Below are 14,883 nucleotides of genomic sequence, written 5' to 3' on the forward strand. Positions count from 1 at the left end.
GTGCAGTGGTACAATCATAGCTCACTGCAGCCTCAACCTTTTAGTCTTAAGCGATCCTCCTGTCTCAGCCTCATGGTAGCTGGGGCTACAGGCGTGCACCACCATGCCTGGCTGTGTACAAATTTTGGGGATATACGTAATCTTTTGAAACACGCATACAATGTGTCATGATCCAGTCAGGGAATCTGGGGTATCCATCACCTCAAACATTCATACTTTCTTGGTGTTTGGAGCATTACAATTCTTTTCTAGCTATTTTGAAACATAAAACAAATCATTATTTTGTTTTGTTTTCATTTTAATTTTTGAGACATGGTCTCACTGTGTCATAGGCTGAACAAATCATTGTTCACTATAATTTCCCGACTGTACTATCAAATACTAGAACTTATCCCTTCTATCCAATGGTATTTTTGTACCTCTCCACCGACTTCTCTTGATTTAGGGCATGTAATATATGTGCAACGTAAGAAATGTATTGCTATTTAAAATTAGATGCATGCTGACATGCACATCTTCAGAATGGATGAGAGATTAGGAGTCCAAAGAGATTAGAAAAGATTTGATACTTATGACATAAAATAGTAAGAGCAATATTTTTATTAAAAAAAAAAATTATTAGAGACCAGGACTCACTATGTTCCAAGATTGGTTTTGAACTCCTAGGCTCAAGCAATCTTATATCAGCCTCCCAAAGTTCTGGGATTACAGGCACGAGCCACTGCACCCAGCCAACCTTTTCTTAAGTCAGGTTCTGTTCAAAGTAGACGATGATAGTTGAGATAAAAATAGCTTTTCATAGATTTTCTTAAAAATACATCACCCTATATAAGACATTTTCTCATGTGGGCAAACCATCCATTTTACCCGCATGGGCATTTCTTTTTCTTCATGATGTCAAAGCTGAAGCAACTACTTTAGAAACACGGATTTCAAGATTGTCTTCTTGTGTGCAACCCATATGAAAATTTTAAGTTATGGCTGAATATTTTCAAGTATTAACTGTGCAAGGAATATGGAAAATGGTGGCCAGGTAGAGAAGGAATTCTGCCCAAAAGGAGTGGCTCCTTAGGTCACCCTTTACAGTGACACTTTAAACCATAGCCCAGGATAAATACATTCCAGCTAGAGTGGAATATGAAGTGGTTGTTTGGGAAAGATGGATGAAACCACCTTTACAGAATTATAAATAATGAGAGAAATCGAACATGACCGATTCCATCTTGCTTCTAACCTCACAGGCTACACTTCTGTTGTTGTTGTTGTCTTGTATTTGTTTTGCTTATTCTAGCATGGTGCCCAAGATAACAATGAGATCAATTTACTTTGTAGTTAAACTTGGAGTCAAGGGAAAGTGAATATCCGCCTTGTTCAGAGACGAAAGCTGCATGCAGAAGACAAGGTTAGGATTATGGTAGGGATCTGAACTTTGCTAAAGAATATGTATTGTCAGGCTGGGTACAGTGGCTCATACCTGTAATCCCAGCATTCTGGGAGGTTGAAGCAGGAGGACTGCTTGAGGCCAGGAGTTAGTGATTAGAGGGCGCAACATAGCAAGACCCCATTTTCCCAAAAAAAAAAAAAAAAAGCTATCCACATGTGGTGGTGTGTGCTTGTGGCCCCAGCTACTCAGGAGGCTGAGGTGGGAGGATCGTTTGAGTCAGGAGGTCAAGGCTGCAGTGACAGTGATTGTGCCACTGCACTGCAGTCTGGGTAACAGAGTGAGCCCGTCTCAAAAAAAAAAACAAAAAAAGAATAAATGAGTTTACTTGATGCTAAGAGAGTATTTCTTTTGGAATGCTCGCATTGTAAATGCAGCTGGCAAGTACTGGTGTATAACGTTCGTGCTAAGAGATTCAGGTGTGGAACTTGATTCTGCTACCAGCTCTGAAGGACATGGGAGTATGAGAAAGAAATTGAAATTGCTTACCCAGCATGATCGTAATTAAGTGTTCTCCAGTCATCTGCAAAGTACGTCCTTAACACCAGTGTTTTCAACCCGAGTGATTCTGCACCCTGGGAGACATTGTGCCATGACTAGAGATATTTCTGGTTGTCACGACTGGGGAGAAGGTGGTGGTCACTCCCTGCTTCTAGGGAATGGAGCCCAGGGATGTTTTTCAACATTCTACAGGACGGCCCCTACAATAAAGAGTCATCCTCCTCAAATGTAATAGTAGGGTAGTGGCGTAACCATGCCTCATCCCAGAACACAGAAAGTCAGGCTGAAGGTCAGGCAACCTGGGAGTTCCAATTTGGATCCTGGTTTTATCTCCTTGATGTTCAACTTGTGCAAAAAATAACTGTATGAGTGTTGACAGCCTTCCCTCAAGAGCAACATAATCTAGTAGACTTGGCCTAGAGTGCTAGGTGTTCTTAAGCCCACGGAGCCTGTGCTTTGTTCTTTCTGATGTGTCAGACTCACAAAGAATGCATGGAGCTACAGGTTTGTAAGACGGCTTATTTGGCAAGCGGGGGTCTCAAATCCAAACTCTGCAATGTTCAGGCTATGGAGACTATAAATGCATTAGGATGAATATTTTTGTGAGTCAAGACGTAGAAGTGTGCAGACAGCTCTTATTTGAAAAAAAGTCCTTGAAGTGATTCATTTTACATCTAACGTTGCCTGCAATGTATGCTCTGCCTCAATATGAAAACAGAAGTGGCGCTCCCTGGCAAATAGATGAGAAAACACACTGGTGCACAGAGCTAAACAGAAGCGATAGTGACAGAGTCACATGGGTCAGCAGCTGTACACATATGGTAATAGTTGCGGCTATGTACGCACAGTCATAGTTGCAAGTGTAACCTGAATCGTTTTCTGTCTTCTTTTTATGTTTGAGGCAAATAGCAAAAGGAAAGAAAAAGGCATGAAATTTAAGGGCTATGGAGTGATTATTCAAGATGAATTTCAAGAGAAGCACTTTTCCATTTTGGAAAATGCACTCTGTCTAGATCAAAAGCCAGAAGGGATTCCACCTTCCTGCCATTGAAAAACTCCGTGTTCAGCACCAGATGTCTGGGCTCCTTCCCTGAGAGTGAGGTTCTGCAAATAGAACAGAAGGTCTTTTGTGGACGCCTGAAAGAGCCAGCAGTACATTCCTAGGGGACTTGCCTGATCTGTTCCTGGGACAACCTAACTTGGTTTCTGCGGAATTCCTGTTGCTGCTTTTCAGAGTGAATCAGCTACGCACATGCGTGAGCCAGCCGTTCGGTGCTGCCGAGACAGCCTGTGCGTGTCTGTTTTGGCAAGCAGAAGACGTTTCTTCCAAGGAACAGCCTCCCTGCTGAATCCAGCCGCTGTCGCCCTGACACAACTGCATCTCAGGTAACTGGCCTTCCTTGGGCTTCTTCTCACAGGCCGGCTTTTGCACGTGCAGAGACGCTCCAGGGCGTATTCTTTTGTGCCAAACTGCGTCTTTTCAAACAAGTCCCTGTCAATGTTTTAAAAGTAATTTCCTTTCAAAATAATAATGATAATAATCAGTGCAAATATCAAGAACAGATTTTACATGGGAGATTTCGAAACGTAATGCGTAAGAAAAAGCAACAAGGAAAGATATACCAAATGGGAGACATGGCATCCACACTAGATTCTTATCTTAGCGCTGCTGAAGGCACATGCACTGAACATTGAGGAGATACTGGAGGTGAAAAGCGAAATTGGGTTTGGAAACAGGGCCCAGGCAAAACGCTGAACACAGGCTCGCAGCCCGGGGCTGAGATCAGGGCCGGAAGAGAATCAAAGGCTACATTGTCAGTCTCGCATGGGCGCTTCCTCGTCTTTTTCTTTTGTCTTTACTTGTATTGTATTGTATTATATTTTATTGCAGTCTATATTTTATTATTTTGTTTTATTTTAAATTGAGACAGGATCTTGCCATGTTGTCCATGCTGGTCTCAAACTCCTGGCCTCAAGTGATCTTCCCATCTCGGCCTCCCAAAGGCCAGAGTGTGCCAGCTGAGATTACAAGCGTGAGCCACCGCGCCCAGCCTTGTCTCTTTCTAAAGATATCTTGTATCTTTAGAATGAAACAGTAGAAAATTTTATTCAGTAGTAAAAACTCAATCTGGACCAAAATGTTTAACATTCTAAGGGTTAAAGTGCAGAGTTCTTTGGAAAAGAAAAATCTGCTTTTATTGTGTCGCTAAATACATAAATACATCACTTCAGAGGTAGGCCACAGACTTGATATATAACCGTACATCATACGACTGTTCAACCATGATTGAGGGTCCTATATTTAGACACCAAAATAACCAGCCAGATAAAACAAACAAACCATGTTCCCCAGGCAAGTCAGAAGCAGCCCTTAATATGCTTTTTCTTAGAAAAATCATATACATATTTATATGTATATATGTACTTGTTTTATATGTGTATATGTACTATACATACACTGTAAACATTTTTATTAAAAAATGTACATATATTAATGTATAGATGTACATGCTTTATAGGTATATATATTATGTATATATGTATGTTATATATACATCCATGTACATATATACATTATATGCATGTACATATATACATTATATGCATGTACATATATAAAAAGATGTGAACACATAAACATGTATATAGATGTCTATATCTACATGTTTACATATGTTTTATGTTTATATTTATATGTGCATTTTATAACATGTATTTTATGTATATGTGTACATACATGTACATATTTTATGTATCTATACATATATGTACATATATATTTTAAAGTGCATATTATTTTTATAAAGAAAAACATGCATATTTTAATAAAGAAAAATTATGCTTTATTATATATTTATATATTATATATTATATTTATAAATTTTATTTTATTATTATTATTGGATTTTTTTTCTAGAGATAGGATCTCACTTTGTTGCTCAGACTGATCTTGAACTCCTGGGCTCAAGCAATCCTCCCACCTCCGCCTCCCAAAGTGCTGGGATTATAGGCGTGAGCCACCACGCCCAGCCTTATTTACACATTTTACATACATTTATACTATGTATGATATACAAAAGTTATTATATATTATATGTAATAAATATGAATATACAAATTGAAATATAGATGAAAATATTCCTTTAGGCCCCCTATGAGGAAATGACTTAAGATTTGTTGCCAAAAATCACAAAGTCAAAGCAATTACCATTAGGGCACAGGAAAAGAACGCGTTTCTGACACCCCTTCTAATACTCATTTGGAGACATGCCATCAAAACCGTTTACTCGTAAAAATGAGTCAGGCTGGAGTGTGCCAGCGTTTCAGCTCCTCATCCAGGAAGCAGGGTGGTTTCCACAGCCACGTCAGGAGGAAGTGAGGTCAGGCGGGCTGTGTGACTTTTCACAGACCCAGTATGTGGCTGCATGTGAAGTTGTGAAGAGACAGCAGGTGGAACTCTATGGAACCCCGTCCTTGTAAGTCAAGGATGGTTGAATAATAGGGACCGTTGTGTAAGTTTCCATTCCATAGAGTAACTTCCCCACAATGATCGTGCAGTGCCTCAGAAACTGCTTCCTGCCCCCTTGATCTTGTCTTGTCTTGTCTTTTCTTTTTTGAGACGGAGTCTCACTCTGTCGCCCAGGCTGGAGTGCAGTGGCACAATCTCGGCTCACTGCAACCTCCACCTCCTGGGTTCAATTCTCCTATTCAGCCTCCCACGTAGCTGGGATTACAGGTGTGCGCCACCACACCCAGCTAATTTTTGTATTTTTAGTAGAGATGGGGTTTTTCCATGTTGGCCAGGCTGGTCTCAAACTCCTGACCTCAGGTGATCTGCCCGCCTCGGCCTCCCAAAGTGCTGGGATTACAGGCGTGAGCCACCATGCCCAGCCCATCTTTTTGTTTTAAAATCAAGCATTGCTTGAAAATAATCCTTTTTTCACTTTTTTTTTTTTTTTGCTTATTTTTTTCTTTTTATTTTTTTATTTTCTTTTCTTTTTAGTGTTTATTATTATTATTATTATTATTATTATTATTATTGAGACAGAGTCTCTCTCCGTTGCCCAGGCTGGAGGGCAATGCTGCGATCTCGCTTCACTGCAACCTCCAACTCCCGGGTTCAAGCAATTCTCTTGCCTCAGCCTCCCGAGTAGCTGGGATTACAGGCATGCAACACCATGCCTGGCTAATTTTTGTATTTTCAATAGAGACAGGGTTTCACCATGTTGGCCAGGCTGGTCTCGAGCTCTTGGGCTCAAGTGATCAGCCCACCTCATCCTCCCAAAGTGCTGGAATTACAGGCATGAGCCACTGTGCCTGGCCTTTTTACTTCTTTGTTTGTTTACTTAAAAAATTTTTTTTCTTTTTTATCTTATCTTTATTATTTCTTATTTACTTCATTTACCACTAAACAAATAACTTCTTGAAAAACAATTTTTTTTGAGGCCAGGTCTTGCTCTGTCACTCAGGCTGGAGTGACACTGCAGCTTCAACCTCCCAGGATCAATCTTTCCACCTCAGCCTCCTGAGTAGCTGGGACTAGAGACGCATGCCACCGTGCCTGGCTAATTGTTTTATTATTTGTAGAGACAGGGTCTTGCTATGATGCCCGGGCTGGTCTCGAAGTCCTGGGCTCAAGCGATCCTCCTGCCTCAACCTTCCCAAGTGCTAGGATTACAGGCATGAGCCACAATGCCCAGCCTAATTTTTTTTTTTATTTTTGAAGAGACAGCATCTCACTTTGCTGCCCAGGCTGCTCTGAAACTCCTGGCCTCAAGCAATCTTCCTGCCTCATCCTCCCAAAGCGCTGGGATTACAGGCATGAGCCACCATGCCAGGCTGGATATGATCATATTATAGCAAGCGCCCTGTGTAACAGCTAGGCAGTCACTTAAAAACCTAAGGACATTGGCAGAGCGTGGTGGCTCACGCCTGTAATCCCAGCACTTCAGGAGGCCAAAGAGGACAGATCATTTGGGCTCAGGGCTTTGAGACCAGCCTGGGCCACATAGCGAAACCCTGTCTCTACAAAAAATAAAACAAAATAAAAACCTAAGGAAACTGACTACTGGATTGGTAGACGTGGGCGTGGCTTTGAGACTCCCCCATGCTGCGATGTAGGGGGAGTCTGTGCTCGCTCGGTCTGTCCTTACTCTCTCTGATCTTCTGACATGGGAAAAACAAACTCAAAGTCAATCATTCCCAGCTCAAAGCCTTGTGGGAGTGCTCTCTGCCTTCACGCTTGCTTCCTTTGGAAGAGAACCTTCCTTTTCTTGATCGGGGGTTCAGGAGGGAACCCAGGAGCAGAGGTGAGTCCTGTGAAGGTTCGTTTGTGCTGGAATGGGACTCCAGCCCCAGGCATGAGGCAGTGTGGTGAACAAAGAGATCCCCGTTCCCTTTTCTGTCTCTGAATAATTGCCCAGTTTGTTTTTATAAAGCAGTACCAGTGACTTACAGGCCTAGGAATGTAGCTCTTTCCTGGAAAAGGGGGATTTGTTTTCTAATCTGCAGGAGAGGCCTTGGGCAGGCCCCAGGCTCTGGGTCACCTCAATGTCACAGCTTCCAAAATTAAACTCATTCAAGGCTTTTATCACCATCTCTTTATTTTTTTAACGTTTTTCTCCAAGAAAAAATTTCATCTTTTTACTTATAAATACATAACACTGCAGAAGAAAGAAAAATTAGGTCGAGCACGGTGGCTAAAATCTGTAATCCGAGCACTTTGGGAGGTCGAGGTGGGTGGATCCCTTGAGCCCAGGAGTTTGAGACCAGCCTGAGCAAAAGAGGAAATCCCACCTCTACTTTAAAAAAAAAAAAAAAAAAAAATCAATAACCAGGCATAGTGGCAGGTGCCTGTAGTTTCAGCTACTTGGGAGGCTGAGGTGGGAGGATCGCTTGAGCCCAAGAATTTGAGGCTGCAGTGAACTATGATCGCACCACTGCTCTCCAGTCTAGGTGAGACGGCAAGACCCTATCTCAAAAAAAAAAAAAAAAGGAAAAGAAAAGAAAAATTAGAAAAAGAACACTTTAACTAAATCGCCACACCCAGAGATAAACCGCTGCTGGGCAGGATTGCTGCAAACCGTCTTCCCCTATTGGGTGGTGGTTTGGGGTTTTCTCATTACATTTGTACAGTATTTTGCTTCTATTCAGTTTTCTGACCATCGGCAGCGTGGCATTGTAGGTCAGAAAGCAAAGCTGAGGGTGTTAAATGCTCATTTTGGTTTTCTCTCCATGTACAATTTTAAATCAATCTATTTCCCGGTGGAGGTGCCATTCGGTTGGTGGAAAGTAATTGCGTCTTTTGCTATTGCTTTTAGAATATGAGAATTGTGTGTGCTCTCTAGGGTAAAACAAACAAACAAACAAACAAACCTCACGAGCAGGGCGTACACCTTATCCCTTCCTTCTGTGTTCTAAACAAAGCACAAATGATATCTGAGGTCTTTTTCTCTTCAACAGACGGAAAATTACTGGAGATGTAGCAATTCAGTGTTAGACATCCATCAATAATGTCAGAAGCACACTGGTTCGGTCTGGAAAGGCGGGACAGCTTGAAGCAAAGGCAGGAAGACTGTCAGCAGGGAGGGAGCTTCCAGGTCACAGACAGGGCGAGAGAGGAACAGTTGCCTTCTTTTGAGTTTCTGATGAGCCTTTCCAAAGGAGGCGATCAGATACATGTCATCTCAGTGAGCAGAGGGGTGACTTTGACTAGAATGGGAGGCAGAGGCCCTAGGCAGTTCCCAGCTTGACTTTTAGCTTTAGCTTAGTGACTTGCGGGCCTCAAGATTTATTTTCCTTTCAGAAAGCTCATTGTCTTTCTCAGAAGACTGGTTTTGTCCCTGAATCCTGCTAGGAGCAAACACCCCTCCCAGCATCCCCTAAAAGGCGATAAGGGGAAATCCCTCAACCAATCGCTTCTCTCCCACTCACACCCTGGGGTTTTGCAGCCCTTCGGACCTTGCCCACCCCTCCTCTCTGCCCTCCCCGCTCCCACACCAGCTGTGTCTATCCTTGGTCAGGTTTCACCGGGACAGCCACCATGGCCACTTCTAGGCTCTCAGTGCCTGCTGGCTCCAGTGTGTCCTCACTCACTGGCTGCTCGGCCCTTCTAAAAGTGGCCAGGTCACTCCCCTGGTTACTCAGAGGCAGAAACCCAACACATCTGCACGCTCCTGTCTCTTTATCTTCTAGGCATGCCCACGTCCACTCAACGAAAAGAAGCAAACTCTGTAGAATATTTGAAGAGATTTATTCTGAGCCAAATAGGAATGATCATGACCCATGACACAGTCTTCAGGGGGTCCTGAGAACATGTGCCCAAGGTGATTGGGGTGCAGCTTGGTTTTATACATTTTAGGGAGGCATGAGACAGCAATCAAATACATTTAAGAAATACAGTGGTTTGGTTCAGAAAGGTGGAACAAGTCAAAGCCAGGGGACTTCCAGCTTATACATAGATTTAAACATTTCCTGGTTGACAATTGGTTGAGTTCGTCTAAAGACCTGGGATCCTAGGAGGCTGAGGCAGGAGAATCACTTGAACCCGGGAGGCGGAGCTTGCAGTGAGCCAAGATGGTGCCATTGCACTCCAGCCTGGGCAACAGAGCGAGACTCCGTCTCAAAAAAGAAAAAAAAAACAAACAAACAAACCTGGGATCCCTAGAAAAGAAATGTTCAGGTTAAGATAAAAGATTGTGGAGACCAAGGTTCTTCTGGAGTCTTATAGTGGCTGCCCTTAGAGACACTAGATGACACTATTCAGACCTTTAAAAGGTGCTAGAGTCTTAGTTAATCTTTTCAGGATTGGGAAGGTCTGGAAGAAAAAGATGTGAATCTCTATGTGAATAGAAATTATTTACATCTTTACAGATGCAAATTTTTCCCCACAAAGGACAGCTTTACAGCACCATTCCAAGATATGGCAAAGAAACATGTTTTGGGGTAAAATGTTTTGATTTTCTTATTTGTCCCATGTTATGCCGGAGTCAGATTGGAAAGTAAGTCACGATATATAGTTAAATGAAACCCTTCTGATGAGAATTTATGGTTTGTAGTGCACGACTCTCCAGACCCCTTAGATAGGAATTCAGGCAAGATGAAAAGAAAAATCCGAGCTTTGTCCTCAGTCCCATGCACAAGCCACATGGGGTGAGACCACTGCAGTACCCTGAAGGCGACCTCTTGCTGTCTGCAACTCTAATTGTTATCTTCCATCTCACTCCTTTCCTGCTCTCCACCCTGGGCTCTCCACCCTGGGCTCTCCACCCTGGGCTCTCCCTCACTCTTTGGAGAGACTGAGGGGCCGCCCCTCTGTGCTTTGGGGTCGCCCGTTTCCCTCCATGGACTGAACATTTCCAAGTGTGGGCAATGGTCGCCCCGTCTTCCTGCAGCACCTGCCCCTAGCAAAGAAGGCGAATGCTTCTCTCCTTCATGCAGCACTCAGTGCCTGCGAGTCCTCTAGGCCTTTTTCCTTCACACTGACACTCCCAGTTCTGTTTTCGAGTCCGCACCTCCTGGGCTCCAGCAATCCTCCCACTGCCGCCTCCCAAAGAGCTGGGATTACGGGCATGAGCCACCACGCCCAGCCTCTCATTGTATTTCTGATCTTCATACCCTCTACTCAGATTCTTTCGTGTATCATCCAAGCTTTGATCTTGCCCCGCTTCCCCCTTCCAAATCAGGACTCTCTCTGCGTTTCTGGACATTAGCAATCACCCTCGCCCTGGGCTCAGGAAGCAGAAGACAAAAGAAGCTGCTTCCGGACACTGGGATTCTCTCCTCACTTGGCGATCTTCTGCCCTGACCACGTCACTCATGGGCTATGAAAGCTGGTAAAGGGGATGGAGACCCTGTCATCACTTTCCTCCTCTTTCTCTGAAGACTCCATCTGGCTGTGTATTGAAACATGCTTTACATTCTTAACATAGTATCAAACATTTTCGAAGCCTTTTCACTCGGGAAGAGCATTCCTTTATGACATTTTGGTCATTGTTTTAAGATATTTTTGCTATTGATATCATGAACGGGAATCAAAGTTCCCCTTTCTAATTACTTACTGTTTTATTTATAATCAGTTCAATTTCTGCTGTCAGTGTGATTGTGGACATCTTTATGTCTTACAGGAAGTAGAGATAGAGACATGTTACATCTGCACCATTCTTGGTAAGATACAATTATATGCACTCATTAATAGTCTTTTCTTTCTTTCTTTCTTTCTTTCTTTCTTTCTTTCTTTCTTTCTTTCTTTCTTTCTTTCTTTTTCTTTCTATCTATCTTTCTTTCTTTCTCTCCTTCCTTCCTTCCTTTTCTTCTTACTTTTTTTCCTTTCTTATATAGAGACAGGGTCTCACCATGTTGCCCAAGCTGGTCTTGAACACCTGGGCTCAGGTGATGCTACCGCCTTGGCCCCCCAACGTGCTTGGATAATGGGCATGAGCCACCACGCCTGACCACTTCTGGATCTCTTGATGGTTCTTTCTCAGAATGCACTGATAGTGATTGATCCTGCATCTGGAGAATGAAGCATGAGACCCGTGATTAACAGATGTGCTCCATGCTCCCTTGATCTGATGTTGTCCCAGGCAGCCTCAGAGGGAATTGTATTTAATTCTTGGCAAATCAGGTGGGCATCAACCTCTACCATCGGCCAGGTGTCTGGTTTTCCAGGGAAAATCAGGGTTTCCCCTACTGCAAACCTTCTTGGAGACTCAGATTATATCTTTACTGCATCCCACTGGGGATTGGGACACTATGGCCCTGCTGTCCACATGCATTCCCAGGGTGGCATCGATGAAAGAGGCAGCAATGATAGTGGCAGGCTGTATGTCACCAAGCCCTGTGGAAATGCTCCCTCAGGGTACGCAACTACCAGGGCTTTCTCCTCCAGGCTAGAACCTCCTTCACCTCCAAACCCACTTCTCCTCAGATACCAGTGGGCTAAAGAAGTCAGTCCTGGGTATGTTCATCTGCGCGCTGCAATGCGCAGAGGGTTTTCATAGACTCAGAAGGAGCAGCTCGCTGTGTCTCACCTTGCCCCAAGCTTGTGTCTCTTCCTTGCTCTGCTGGGTGGTCCAACCCCTAACCCCAGCCCCCATTCCCTGTATTCAACACAATTTGCTTAAGGAAGAACAATGAAGAAGAGGCAACGGAGAAGGGACAATAGCTGTTCTGGGGACCCGATCCATCCAAGAAACCATGACCAAGGCAGGCTTTCTGTCTGTTTCTGCTTTTTATGGTTGCTGTTGCTGTAGTTTTGAGACAGCTTTGCTCTGTTGCCCTGCAGTGTTGCGATCTCAGCTCGCTGCAGCCTCAACCTCCCAGGCTCAAGCAATCCTCCCACCTCAGCCTTTGCAGTAGTTGGGACTACAGGCACATGCCACCACGCCCAGCTAAGTTTTGTATTTCTTGTAGAGATGAGTTTTCACCATGTTGCGCAGGCTGGTCTTGAACTCCTGCGCTAAAGCAATCCACCCGCTGCGGCCTCACAAGATACTGAGCTTACAGGAGTGAGCCACTGCACCCCACCAAGGCTTTCTGTTAATCGTGAGTTTAAAACAACCGACTTTAGAGCATCCAAAAACAAACACTTAAAGGCCAAATAAAGTCATCAACAGTATCAGTTAATTGTAACCAGAGAAAAACAATCAAATGCCTAAGAGATGTCCTCAAAGCTATTCTGAAATGTGATGATAATATCAATACCTCTTAACATAGTGATGCCACCTTCCCCCATACACAAGTTCTGCAAGCGAGATGGACAGGAGCGTGATGCAGTCTCTGACAGGTTGTGTTTCAGGAGCTGGCTGGCCGGGATGCTGTCTGTGCTGCTAGGTTTGGTGCCATCAGCTTCCAGCAACATTTCCACCTCCCGACCGAACATCCTTCTTCTGATGGCAGACGACCTCGGCATCGGGGACATTGGCTGCTATGGCAACAACACCATGAGGCAAGGGACAGAGAATTACTCACCTGGTGCCCCCAGTGCAGACACCAGAAGAAAGAGAAGCCACTGAAAATGCATATAACCCTTGATCTTGGCAGTTCACACTTCAAGAGTTCTGCACTTGTGCGTTTTCTAACACTCCCTAATGTTACTTTCTTCCCACGCCAGCACTAACCCCACCTCAATCCATCCTACATATGACTGCTCATTTCATTTTTATTTCTATTGTATTTATTTATTTTTTTTTATGTTTATCTGAGATAAAGTCTTGCTCTGTGGTCCAGGCTGGATTGCACTGGTACAATCACAGCTCACTGCAGCCTCGACCTCCCAGGTTCAAGTGATCCTCCTGCCTCAGCCTCCCGAGTAATTCTGGGACTGCAGGTGCCCACCATCATGCTTGGGTAATTTTTAAATTTCTTATGGAGGTGGAGTTTTGCCATGTTGCCCAGGCTGGTCTCCAACTTCTGGGCTCAAGTGATCCACACGCCTCAGCCTCCCAAAGTGCTGGTATTGCAGATGTAAGCCACCATACCTGGCCTCATTTCTTTTTTTTTTTTTTTTTTTTTTTGAGAGAGTCTCACTGTGTCGCCCAGGCTGGAGTACAGTGGCGCGATCTCGGCTCACTACAACCTCCGCCTCCGGGATTCCAGTGATTCTCCTGCCTCAGCCTCCAGAGTAGCCGGGATTATAGGCGCCTGCCACCGCGCCTGGATAATTTTTGTATTTTCAGTAGAGACAGGGTTTGCCATATTGGCCTGGCTGGTCTTGAACTCCTGGCCTCAAGTGATCCACCCGCTTCAGCCTCCCAAAGTGCTGGGACTACAGGTATGAGCCACTGTGCCCGTCCTCGTTTCATTTTTTAAATATGATTTTTATCCACCCAGTACATAATGGACAATGCTTTAGAAATGCTATCAGCCGGGCATGACTGTAATCCCAGCTCTTTGGGAGGCTGAGGCAGGAGGATCACTGAAGGCCGGGAGTTCAAGACCAGCCTAGGAAACAGTGAAATCCTACCTCTACAAAATATAAACATTATTTTTGTTTGTTTGTTTGAGATGGAGTCTTGCTCTGTCACCCAGGCTGGAGTGTAGTGGCACGATCTTGGCTCACTGCCAGCTCCATCTCTACATGCCATTCTCCTGCCTCAGCCTCCCGAGTAGCTGGGACTACAGGTGCCCGCCACCATGCCCCCCTAATTTGTTTGTATTTTTAGTAGAGACGTGGTTTCACCGTGTTAGCCAGGATGGTCTCGATCTCCTGACCTCGTGATCCCCCTGCCTCAGCCTCCCAAAGTGCTGGGATTACAGATGTGAGTCACCACTCCCAGCACATTTTAATTTTTTTAATTAAAAAAAAATTAGCCAGGCATGGTGGATGCACCTGTAATCCTAGCTATTCAAGAGGGTGAGGTGTGGGAGGATCACTTGAGCCCAGGAGTTTGAGGTTGCAGTGAGCTGTGATCAGACCACTACGCTCTGGGCAGCAGAGTGAGACCCTGTTTCAAAAAATAAACAGGCTGACCATGGTGGCTCACGCCTATAATCCCAGCACTTTGGGAGGCGAAGGCAGGCTGATCACTTGGAGGTCAGGAGTTCAAGACCAGCCTGGCCAACATGGTGAAACCCCCGTCTCTACTAAAAACACAAAAATTAGCTGGGAGTGGTGGCAGGCACCTGTAATCCCAGCTACTTGGGAGGCTGAGGCAGGAGAATCACGTGAACCCGGGAGGGAGAGGTTGTAGTGAGCCTCAAATAGTGCCACTGCACTCCAGCCTGGAGACTCAGTCTCAAAATACAAACACATAAACAAACATACAGAAGACATCAGTGTCGTTGCCTGTAAGGGGAAGACCAATATTGATCTCCATCTCACTCCCAACCCCATCCATCTAGCCAAGCCCAGCACATACGCGGGATTTCAGTCCTCCCTGCTGGAAAGCTCTGCTTTTCATTAGGAGGGTCCACACCCTCTTAATGCCAAAATCTGGTGT

The 14,883-nt window shown here is 44.5% G+C and overlaps 1 protein-coding gene across 8 annotated transcripts in view; it reads left to right on the plus strand.

Annotated features, from left to right (window-relative positions):
- The first annotated feature begins 2,848 nt into the window (after positions 1-2,848).
- The window catches only part of ARSL (arylsulfatase L), a 34,088-nt gene continuing 22,053 nt past the window's right edge, over positions 2,849-14,883 (plus strand). For 2 of the 8 annotated variants that reach the window (XM_071089339.1, XM_071089336.1), the window contains exons 1-3: positions 3,223-3,328; positions 11,068-11,107; positions 12,729-12,890. In XM_071089339.1, the coding sequence (XP_070945440.1) occupies positions 11,085-11,107; positions 12,729-12,890 (185 nt within the window). In that variant the 5' untranslated portion in view covers positions 3,223-3,328; positions 11,068-11,084. Of the gene's footprint in view, positions 3,329-5,185; positions 5,419-7,132; positions 7,252-11,067; positions 11,108-11,356; positions 11,568-12,728; positions 12,891-14,883 lie in introns of those variants that run through there. The other 6 variants (XM_071089338.1, XM_071089337.1, XM_071089335.1 and 3 more) reach the window with 6 other exon arrangements.

This window comes from Macaca nemestrina, chromosome X (genome assembly GCF_043159975.1).
Source record: "Macaca nemestrina isolate mMacNem1 chromosome X, mMacNem.hap1, whole genome shotgun sequence".
NCBI lineage: Eukaryota > Metazoa > Chordata > Mammalia > Primates > Cercopithecidae > Macaca > Macaca nemestrina.